Genomic DNA, 12,236 nt, shown 5'->3' on the forward strand with positions numbered 1-12,236 from the left:
GATGGCCCACATTAGCACATGCATGGCTTATTGTTACTGCATGTCAGATTTGGTTTTGTTCTTTTCGAAGGATCCCCATCTCTTTGAAGCTAGAATCAGAGTACTGCAAAAAACACAAAGCATGAAAATCAGTGGTTTCTCATGTAAATGCAATGCAGACAGACCGGGTTTCTTCTTCATGTGACTGTAGCTCCTAAGCAAAAAATTGATGATTAACTGATCATCTCATTATGGAAAAACTTAAAACTCCAAATGAGTTATTTATGATACTTATGCTCCTTGTTTTGCTGAGGTTTAAGTTTCCCAAAAGAATTATTGTGCAGGTTTTGTCACAACACATAACTCCGCCTTTTTCTTTATAACCTGCTGACAGCCACCTGACTGGAATACAGCAGTCATAACTGTAGGCAGCTATATAAGAACTCTCAGACACCTCAGATCACCTTCAGGTGGTTGTCCCTCAGATATCACCGCACACGCTGAACCAGAGGCAGGTGAGTAGCCACAGCACAGATAACAAGACACACAGGCGAACACACACTCTTTCTGTAATGCACTTAAATTGGTGCAAAGAAGGAAAATACAGACTCATAAATATGAAAAAGAGTCAGAGGCAGAGATGAAACAGAAATTCAAAGAAACTGGAAAATGAGCAGATACAGCGGCAGTGTGCGAGTGACATCCCTCATCATGACAGAAAGCATTTGTAAAAAAGCTGAAGTGAAAGAGTCTGCCTCGACCTGTGTGGTTTCCTGCAAGTAACAAAGGATCTCTGCATTTTTTCTTTTGCTGCTTGTGTTCAGTCGAGATGAAGTTGCTGCTAGCTGTTGCCGCTGTTCTGGCTGTTGCCAGCTGTGCCAGCATCTCTCTGGAAGACCTGGAGTTTCATGCCTGGAAGCTGAAGTACGGTAAGACAACAGAGACTACCTTTTATTTGCTTACATGTAAAATGACTATCTATCACAGACAATTTCCTCTACTCACTGTCTTATTTCCCTTTCTGACTGGCAGGGAGGATCTACCACTCACAGTCTGAGGAGGCTAATCGCAGGCAAATCTGGCTTGAGAACCGCAAACTCGTGCTGGTGCATAACATCTTGGCAGATCAAGGAATCAAGTCACACCGTCTGGGCATGACTTACTTTGCTGACATGGTATGTGCAGATGAACAGATCTGTGTTGTTTTTCTGCCCTCATCTAGCTTTTAACCTTTGCCATATGTGGCTCACTGCCATCTATGCAAGGACACTAAGAATCACATTTTGGATGAAGTACCTACTGTAAGTAAAACTGCATTTTGTATCTCTTGACTAGGAAAACCAAGAGTACAAACGGCTGATCTCTCAGGGCTGCCTGGGCAGCTTCAATGCCTCTCTGCCTCGCAGTGGCTCTACCTTCTTCCGACTGCCTGAAGCTACTGATCTGCCCACTAAGGTTGACTGGAGGGACAAGGGATATGTCACCGATGTCAAGGATCAGAAGGAGTGTGGCTCCTGTTGGGCCTTCAGTGCTGTACGTATAAGAACAACTCCTCTCTTCTGGTTATGCAAGAAGCTTTGCACAGTTGTTCTCTGATTTAAAATTTACATATCTCTTTTCCAGACTGGCTCATTGGAGGGTCAGACCTTCAGGAAGACAGGAAAACTGGTGTCTCTGAGTGAGCAGCAGTTGGTGGACTGCTCTGGGGACTATGGCAACATGGGCTGCATGGGAGGTCTGATGGACTACGCCTTTAAGTATGTCCAGGTCAATGGAGGGATTGACAGTGAGGACTCCTACCCCTATGAGGCTCAGGTAAACAGAAAGCAATATGATAGAAAAAGTATTGCAAATAATGTTTTATTGATGTCAGAACTTTAAATGTACGATATCCACTGTTTGTCACATAATCAAACGAGTGTAAAAAGCTGAATGGAGGACTCATTCACACAAAGTAAGCCCTCCATGGAAGAGATGTTCAATACTGCCATCTTGTGGACGAAATATATAGTGGTCCAAAACCCTAACACAGACTAAGTGCAAAGTCTACAATCACCATTTTAATGTTTTCTCTCAAAATCTTTTGAAAAAGCAGTACTTGCAAACACTTATTTTCTCTTACAAACATTTATTTACTACTTCACAATGTGTCAGTATGGAAAAAAAAAAGTTTACAGAATCTTGACATATTTTCTCTCAACTAGGATGGACAGTGCCGTTTCAACCCTGATACTATTGCCGCCAAATGCACAGGCTATGTTGATGTGAACCAAGGTGATGAAGACGCCCTAAAGGAGGCTGTGGCCACCATTGGACCAGTATCTATCGGCATCGATGCTTCTTCACTATCCTTCCAGCTCTATGAATCAGGTGGATACTTTTAAATGCTGTGTTGCAGCAGCCAAGAAATATCCATCCATCCATCCTTTATCTATACACCGCTTAATCCTCGCTAGGGTTGCAGGGGGCTGGAGTCTATCCCAGCTGACTCAGGGTGAAGGCAGGGTTGGACAGGTCACCAGTCTATCACAGGGCAACACTTAGAGACAGACAACCAAGCACACTCACATTCACACCTACAGACAACTTAGAATCACCAATTAACCTCAACATGTTTTTGGACTGTGGGAGGAAGCCGGAGAACCCGGAGAGAACCCACGCTGCACGGGGAGAACATGCAAACTCCATGCAGAAAGATCCGGGTGTCCTCACCGGGACGCAAACTGGTGACCTTCTAGATGCAAGGCAACAGTGCTACCAACTGCGCCACCCTGCAGCCCGCCAAGAAATATTCTATTAAATAAAAAAAGAAAATAGAAAAGGTTCTTCTTTTCTTTTGTTTAATCAATGTCTATGTATTTCCAGGAGTGTATGATGAGCCTGACTGTAGCAGCACCGAGTTGGACCACGGTGTACTGGCTGTGGGTTATGGTACCGATAGTGGAAAGGACTACTGGCTGGTTAAGAACAGGTAAATACCTAGATGAATTGCTAAAATTTCTCAGACAGCAGCAGAGCGGCATCTTATTTATAGCTGCTAGCATAAGGTGAAAATGAAACCCGCTCCGGATGTCATCACATTTTAAATCACACCTTAATGAGAACCGGTACCATCACTTTTCTTCTATGAGGATGCAGAATATTGAGCTGTTGTAACGACAAGTCAGTTTCACATTTGGCAAGTAAATTTTCTTTGAATGATGTTAATATTGATGTAACTTGTGTGTCTGTAGCTGGGGTGTTGGATGGGGAAACCAGGGATACATCCAGATGACCAGGAACAAGAACAACCAGTGTGGTGTTGCAACTGCAGCCAGCTACCCCTTGGTTTAAACAGGTAAGAAGAAGCTCATCTTTCCTTTTACTTTTTTAACAGCCAAAAGGTATATAAAAAAAATGCAACTTAAACAAATTAAACTTCTGAGAATCTGCACAGATGATCCTGAAAGTATATGTGCGTGCACTCTACAGTTTATTGTCCATTAACTGATTGTTGATCATGTTTATTTGATTTGCAGGCCCAGTTTCCTTGGTGAGGAGGAGAACTGTGAAATGTAATTTACGTTAATTTTTGTGTAAAAGAAGAGCAAACAAACTACAGAGTCATGTACGAGAATGTCCTTTTGTTCATTCTTGAATGTTTTGGGGCACAGAGTCTGCCTTTGCCCCAGTGCACTTTTAATAGAACCTCTTTTTATGAAGATTGTAAATAAATGTAAACAAATAAAAAGTTTCATACTGATATAAAAATTACACATTTATGTGTCTGTTTATGCTGGTGTTATGTGGCTTATAAACAATGCAGTGGTTTGCTGGCGTTAGCGATAGCAGTTTGTTGGTTGTTGGTTCACTAATACTGTCCAGACTGAGATATCCCAGTAACTACTGGATGAATTTCCACAAAAATTTGTACATTTATGGTGTCTAGAGAATAACACCCACCGACTTTGGCTATCTTTGGTTATGACATATTGTTTTAGAGAAATATCTCTATCCACATATATATGAAGAGTAATGCACCCGCATGCATCACTTTCCACAGCAAAAGTTAGTAAAAGTCAAAGATCAGCTGTGACCTGTGAGGATTTGTTTCTTAGCTAGATAGATCACCATGACACGACCTTCATCAGCTCAGTAATACTTTAAAGCTAGAGTATGCAAGATAATAGAAACCAAAACTGGATCATACCACTCCTCTCCTATCACATCTCCTTCCAAAACCACACATGAACACATGCTGTCTGAGTGCTGTTGGATGAATATTGTTTGAGCATCACTGACAAGAGATACATGGCACATTAAAACTATATCATGTCTAAAAGTCCACAAATAAGACTACATCAGCACATTTGTATAATATTCAATACAATCTATAAAGTCAATATAGACTAATGTAAAATAAATAACCAAACAGTTGTTCAGAACTGGGCTACAATGCTGACAGGCAGCAAACAAGCACAAATCAAAAAGCACTGAAAGACACACAAATACACAAGTGGACACAATCATTTGGCACTAGCAGCATGAGATGCTGCAGGTTTCGGTGGCACTTTAAAATGTGCCTGCACTTTATCAGCCATTCTTGTGTTTTCTGCTCGCTAGCTCAAGCAGTGTCTCTTGTGGAAGAATCCGGTGTCAAGCATTGAATGCATGGCCAGAGAGTGTGCAGGTTGGCAGGTATGTAGTAAAACAGGCAGCCATTCAACCATCCCATACGGAACGAATGCAATGATTGGACATTCTTTTTGCAGGCCTGTGACTACCACAGACAACATGCTGGTTTACATTTTATTATCAGAGCAAAATGATATTTAGAATTTTGTCAGGATGTAAAGAGACTATCAACAGTTTTACCAAGAAATTCCTCTGTAATACACTGCATACTAACATTTTATTTTATGACAAAAAATGAAAAAAACTGATTCAAACTTAGTTATTTCGTGCTGAATATTAAAGGTCCAATATTTCTTTCTTTTTTTTTTTGGCAAATTCATGAAAGTCTCACATGCTCAAAATACTGTCAAGATCTCACTATGACTGTTTAATTCCTGGTTTTAGTTCTGTTCTAAATGTGTGCTTTCAGTGTGTGTACCTTTACATGCAGTTGAGCTGCTTCTGTCCACTACCCCTTCAGTAAGAAGACTCTCTCTGCATTAGTGACTGATCACCCGGCAGCAAGCACAGGTGTGAATGAGTGTGTGAAACCAGTACAGTGCTGCCTCTTTATTATAATACCCTTGGTCCAGGATGGAATTCTGACTATATCCGGGATATTCCAAAAAGTGGGCTTCAAGATGGCGGCAAGTTTATACGTAAAGCCAAAATGGGAATGTTTTCACAAGACCAAAGGGACGGTTTCTTTGAAGATCAAGAAATATTTATTCAAATGGAGCTTTATGGTTTTGCTGCAGTGGAATTTCATCTTTGTCGATACAAAAAGCCACCCCATCAATAAAAGTTATTTCCTTTAATCAGATGGTATACAGAGGATTAACTTATCATGATTAACTAGCTGGACAGTTCAGTTATGAGTGATGACATACTCTGCAACAATGTGATTCTCTTTGATGTGCCCTACTTCATGTCAGTGTGTGAATAACTCAGTGAAGCAGATCTCAGGTGAGCAGGGGCCTGTACTACAAAGCAGGATTTGGTGTTAGCGAGGTAACTTCAGGTTGAATCCTGGGTTTCCGGTCCTACGATGGTGGTTCACTTCTTACCGGGGTACATCACCATGGTAACACGCTGAATGGCTAACCGGCTCCACAGCAGGTTCTGTTCCAGGTTGAGATCACTGGTTTAAAAACACCGCCCACTGAAAGTCAGTTCTCGCCCGTAAAACTTCAGAAGGAGTAGAAAATGAAGCACTTCTCAACAAAATGGCATCACTGGCATTTATTGAAGACCCGCTGCACATCGGAGCATGAATTGTGAGGGGATCACTGAGAAGTGTGAGATTTTTTCGGACCAACAAAACAGCGCACCCTGACCAGGATCTCTATGAGCTCCTGTCCTTCATTCATTTTTTTTCCTGGCTACAGGCAGTGTCAAAGCTGTTTCATATTTTTTCCATACCAGTATCACCCCATAGCAGTAAACTGATTTTAGCATTAAAGCTTGTATTTGTAGGATACGTTTATAAGCTACACTGCTTTGAATTATGTTTCTGTTTGTTCTTAGTTTGTTCCCTCGTCCTTTTTACACCACCAGGGCTGCAGCTGAAAGTTAAAAAAAAATGTCAGCTATGCCACAAGTATATACACTAGGCAGCAAATTAGTTAAAAGGAATCCTCACATGTGCTTATTGTCTGATGCGTGCCTTCATGATGGAACAGTGATCATATTTTATTATAAACTAATGAACGTATTCATTCACACAGTCAGCAGTTTTCTGCCAGCATTCCTTCCTGGCTTTGGCTGCTGCAACGCTGCTGCTTTCTGCTCCTATGATGTTTTTATATTATTCTTCATATCTTGTAAAGATTATATTCTGCTCCTCGGTGACAAAGTGCGCCGCTCTGCAGCCAGACTTGTCCATAGTCGTGATTGGTCAGATGCCGATAATGCCACCCATTTTACGTGCACGCGCTCAGATCAGACAACCCTGGGTTGATTTACTGAGTTAATAACCACCGTCGTAGGACCGGTTATCCTGAGTGCAGTTGTGAGGGTTGGTCAAGCCGGATCTCTGACAGATATCGTGGGTATGTTGATCTCACTTTGTAGTACAGGCCCCAGGACAGAAGCAAACAAGTATAAAGGACCAACTGAGTTTTGATTGTACAGAAGCACAAAAACAACCATTAAAAACTAAATAACCAACCCAGTACTAGTTTATTGGTTTAAAATCAGTCTAAAAGTTTCTTCTACGCCTAATTATCTAATTATCCCTCAAATGTGCTATTTTCAGTGTACAAGAAGTGCAACAATGAACTTTTGGGAGTGTATGAAGACTCTTGTGGTCACCTTTGTAGCCAAAAGCAGAACATTTGTGGTGCTTTTCTCGTGACTGCTCATTCTAAATGGCTCACCTTAGAAACAGTGGGAAATAAGGGGAAAGGTTAATGCCATTTTTTAGCTCAGTCACTGTTGGTTTCTCTTTTTCTACATAGAAATAGAATGAAATTCCCTAATAAAATGGTTTGTAAAGGTGGGATTCAATCTAGCTGAGTGGGGGTAAGAGGAATGGCAGTAGTCTTCATCCATCCATCCATTATCTATACATTATCTATACTTACTAGGGTTGTGGGGGGCTGGAGTCTATGCCAGCTGACTCAAGGTGAAGGCAGGGGACACCTGGACAGGTAACCAGTCTATCACAGGGCTACACTTAGAGACAGACAACCAAGCACACTCACATTCACACCTACGGACAATTTACAATCACCAATTAACCTCAACATGTTTCTGGACTGTGAGAGGAAGCTGGAGAACCCAGAGAGAACCCACGCTGCACGGGGAGAACATGGAGACTCCACGCAGAAAGATTCCAGTGCGAACCAGCGACCTTCTAGCTACGAGGCAACAGTGCTACCAACTGCCCCACCGTGCAGCCCCAAGTCTCTTCATATTGTCAGATTTCATTTTACATTTTTCTCCTTGTTAAGACATACAAAACAAAATAAAATTGATTGTCACTACGTGACACATTAAAAGTTTTTGTGTCCACGACATAAAAGTAAGAGGGGGCTCAGTTAAGCACGTGCTAACACAGACAAACAAACAAACAAACAAACAATACATGCTACCTGCATTTGTTATATGCTGTAGGCAAAGAAATAAATTGCAATAACGATATGAAATTAGATTAGAATACAAGCAAACAACATACCAGTTGAAAAGCTGCATATCAACTAACAAGGTGTTCCCATTTCAAGTATGAGACCTGCTGCCATAGCTGTGGTTTGTGGCCACAGTAGTATGACATACGTAGAGGATGAGGAAATCTTGTGCTTAAAAAAAAAAAAAAAAAAAAAAAGGATTTTGGGGTCAAAAGTCAGCATATTGTGAGGAAACAGCCCACTTGACTAAATCCCACTCACAGTTGTGCATGTGCATGATTTCTAAAGATGACAAATGATACATTTCCCTCAAAAATCCAAGTATACATAAAGTAGCTGCAGCTCTCTGTGCTGTACATTTACCAAGCAATCCGCTCTAAGTCAAGGCTTATGTGTTTAAGCTCTGTGCACAATACATGAAAGAAGACTTTAACACTACAAATATAATTTTTTCCAGAGTTTTTCAGGCACATCAAGTCAGCTGAGAACTTTGCTTAAAGACAAGATGCACATTTATAGATAACATATTTCTGAAAGCAGATTTTATCCTCATCTCCTGGGGCTTTATGTCATATCGAGATTCGTTTCTTGTACTAGCTTCGACTGACATAAATAATTCACTAAAAATGACTGTTTTTATTGTTCAAAAAGTCTGATGTTTGGAATCAGATGGAGCCTGTGATACTTGCTGCTGCTGTGGCCTTTGGCTTGCAAACCTGAGGCCTGAATTTGGACAAGGATTCCCAAAAGAGAAAAATCAAAATCAGAGTCAGGAACAGATTTATTGCCAGGTATAGTTTACACAACACGAGAAATTTGTTCTGGTGGGTTGGTGCAACAACACAACAATAAATATGGAGTAAATAATAAGTATAGAGTAAACAAGAAATATAGAGTAAAATAAAAGAATAAAAATAATTGTAATAGTGCAAAGCAGAAGCAAAAAACGTTGTGGAGTGAAGAGTTAAAGTTAAATTTAAATAAGAACTATAAAACTGTAGCATTATTTACAAGAATATTGAGGGTGCAGATATATTTACATTCAAACAGCTCATCAAAAATTGGAGGTGTGGAGGTGCAACATGAAATAGTTCCTCTTCTGGTTTTTCTGTGGTCTTTGAACTTCTTTTTATCTTTTATGTAACATTATCTTTTTTTTTTTTTTTTTTTTTAGAATTCCAGACACTTATACTTTCTTCAGCATTGTGGTTTGTAAAAGGTTTTCTCAGATTTGCTCATTAAATGCAAGCAGGGACCCAGAAAAGGAAGAAGTGAAAGGTGATCCAACCCGCAGATGTGAACATATTGAAACACAATTACACCACCAGTGTCTGAAATTATACACTTTTCCGTTTGAATCTCATCTCTGATGTGGTAAAAAAGCCAATATGGATTTTTGAGAAATATCTCAGCGGCATGTATTTTGACCTCTATTACGGTCGATGTATTTTACAGACCGTCTTTTGCTTTCAAGATCACCCTCTCGTCTTGCCACATCTTGACACCTGATCCACCACACTTATGATAATCGGTCTTTATAAAAACTGCAATTATGACACTGTAAGAAAGTAGAGAAAAAGAAGAAGAATGCATTTGTACTGACTTTTTTCATGAACAATGATAGAATAATCATTCAATATGTGAGTTTGGACCTTAAACCCTAACCCTAACCAGGGAATGCAACCAGGGGAACAATAGCCTCTTGCCATACAAGTCTTCCCTTCACCAATTCAAAAAACCTAACCCTAACCAAAAAAACATGTCAGAAATCTAACGCCCAAGTGGTTTTCAAGATGACACTAACCTACAACAAGGTGAACAGAGAGCTTTGACGATGTGCGACGGCCAGTGCATTGCCTTTGCTTCCTACCCCAAACTGCGTTGCCGTCGGGCACGGCAGGGGAAGTTATCGAGACAGATTTGAAAAACCTAACCCTAACCCCTAACCCGAACCTACCATAACCCTTACCCGAACCCTAAACCCTAACCCTAACCTACCATAACCCTAAACCCTAACCCTAACCCTAACCCTAAACCCTAAACCCTAACCCTAACCTACCATAACCCTAAACCCTAACCCTAACCTACCATAACCCTAACCCTAACCCTAACCTACCATAACCCTTACCCTAACCCTAAACCCTACGCCCCCCCATGCCACCTTCGTGATGGCTGCATCCCCAAAATAGAAAACTAAAAACATTCGTAAAATCAGATTCTCTGACTCACCATCCTAACTTTGATTACTTCGATGTGACCTTTTCTTTTAATCTTGTTTTATGTTTGGTTAAGGTTAATCTTGTTTTCCCTCTTCTGTTTACAGCTACCCACATCCTCCAGATACAGCAGTTGCTCAGGTTTAGAACATTCTTTTTTGTAGGCACCATATACCAACTCTGGTTAAGAAAAAAATCCAATACCCACGCTAAATGTGTGTAAAGTAATCCCATAATGGAATCTGACCTTCTTTCAACAGTAATTTGTAATGCTTAAGGCTTTTGCATGTAATCCAACTAAATAGCAGTACTTAAGTCATTATTGGTACATCTTTATTGAACCTTGACTGGTGGAAGGTTGATTCTTTCTTCTGCAAAACCATGAAGGCAGCTATAAATAAACTTTTAAGGCTAGAAATTATTTTGTTCATTTGTCATGGGCTATTCAGCTTAACTGCATTTAATTTTACTGCGTGCAGTGAAGCTGAAAAGAGTTCAGTATGTACCCAAATCTGGATTTGCTTAGTCCTGGAATACAGTTGAACAGATGAAACTGCGTTCTTGATGTGGCTGTAGACGTTTTATGACGAGCTAAAAAAACCCAACTAAACAAAATTAAACTTTGAAACTTTGACTTTGCTAATAATTATCATTGTTGAGAAAATGAGTTCCCCTTTTCCCACAAGAGGTGGTTGACATCTGTTTTAATCATACACAATAGTTTCCCCTATGTAATTAATGAAATCACATTAAGTGCCGGCAATTTTCCCATTCTAAATGTCACTTTTGGTCTGGTTGTGAAAATATTTGATGGGAGGTGGAGAAACACTGGGGGGGAGGGGGAACGACATATTAGGGATTTAATCAGCTTGTGTGACAAAATGTGACCTTGACATCTCACTTTTTCTCCCTCAGGTGAAGCAGCAGCAGCAGCAGAGAGACAGAGAAAGCTGTAGCGTGGAAGCCAATATGCATGGAGGAAGTAATTGAAAGAGAGATTTAAATTATCTTTTGTCAGGCGAGTCTTGTAACAGTAGACATACAGTAGAAAAAAATATCTCTGCCATTCTATCAGCACCCCGGTGTGACAGTGTTCAGCCAATTAGGCTTGAATGATTGTTATCCTGTCACATTATCATCATCATTCCTTTTATTTTTGGGGGGAAAAAAATAAAGGAGGGCATTAGAAAGTGGAAAAAGCAAATGATGAAAAAGCTCCCAGACAGAGACAAAGAGAGACAGAAGGAGGGCGCGTAAGAGGTGAGTCAAATTAATTGGTTTTGCTAAATCCTCCTCAAACAGCAGAAGCCAATGTGGTTCCACAAAAGGCCATTACCGGTAATCAATTTAAATCTGTTTTACCCTTCCCAAGGAAACCAATTAGGCAATTTAATTTGGCTTTTTTGATTCACAGCATAACCACTGCACAGGACAGGACATCCAATTCGCTTCCTGTAGAGAGGGACAAGTGAAAACATTGGGAGGTGTTGCTGGAACAAACAAACCTATTGATCTGAGGGAGGCTAGTAGATCCAAGGAAGAGTGCAAAGGAGGAGGCAATGTAGGATGGATAAATTGAGATTTGTTCAGGAAAAGAAAAAACACACTCCACTGATCCTGCTGTCAATTCAAAGCTGTCACAGTAATTAAAGTTTATTACGAGTTTAGGTTTTAGCTGAATTTACACCTTAAATTCCCTTTTCTAGTAAATGTGACTCCTTATTTCAAACAGTTTAAACATTTTCTATTTGAAGATGCACTTTTTGTGTCACTAGATGGCAGCACTTGACTACTGATAATTATCTCAGTAGTTTGGGGCAAATGATCTGGCTTGAGTCATGCAAACCTGTGGTTCAAAGTCAAATGTATTCCTTTGATTTTTTTTGGGTTTTTTTTCTCTCACATGTCCTTGGAATGCACTATACGACGCATATAAACATCCACGCAAACACACATGCACACCGAGGCTACATTTCCCTGCACCAGTGAACCCATTACAGTGCAGCAACGCACACACTGTACACTGGATGTCGGCTTAATCAACAATGTCACTGCACAATTTCAGTAGATTGGCTGTTGGGTTGGTATGGCGGAAAGTGTCAGTCAGCCATGTCACCCATCATAGCGAACAAACAATCTCTCCTGCGGGGATTCAGATGGGGGGCCACATTTCTGCACCAACGTGCTATCCATCTCCCATCATGCCTTTCTGTGCGAGTGCATGCTTGCAGTGCCTCACATGTACTGTGCCAGCCGTGTG

General features: G+C 40.6%; 1 protein-coding gene across 1 annotated transcript; it reads left to right on the forward strand.

The window, feature by feature from the left end:
• Positions 1 to 398: 398 nt before the first annotated feature.
• ctsl.1 (cathepsin L.1) lies at positions 399 to 3,732 on the forward strand. The gene is made up of 9 exons (XM_008306852.1): positions 399 to 494; positions 804 to 908; positions 1,012 to 1,154; positions 1,315 to 1,512; positions 1,603 to 1,794; positions 2,184 to 2,349; positions 2,845 to 2,950; positions 3,213 to 3,316; positions 3,498 to 3,732. The coding sequence occupies exons 2-8, from the start codon at positions 809 to 811 to the stop codon at positions 3,310 to 3,312; spliced, it is 1,005 nt and encodes a 334-aa protein (XP_008305074.1). The 5' UTR covers positions 399 to 494; positions 804 to 808; the 3' UTR covers positions 3,313 to 3,316; positions 3,498 to 3,732.
• The last annotated feature ends 8,504 nt before the right edge of the window (positions 3,733 to 12,236 follow it).

Source organism: Stegastes partitus, unplaced genomic scaffold (genome assembly GCF_000690725.1).
Source record: "Stegastes partitus isolate 25-593 unplaced genomic scaffold, Stegastes_partitus-1.0.2 Scaffold48, whole genome shotgun sequence".
In the NCBI taxonomy this organism is placed as follows: domain Eukaryota; kingdom Metazoa; phylum Chordata; class Actinopteri; family Pomacentridae; genus Stegastes; species Stegastes partitus.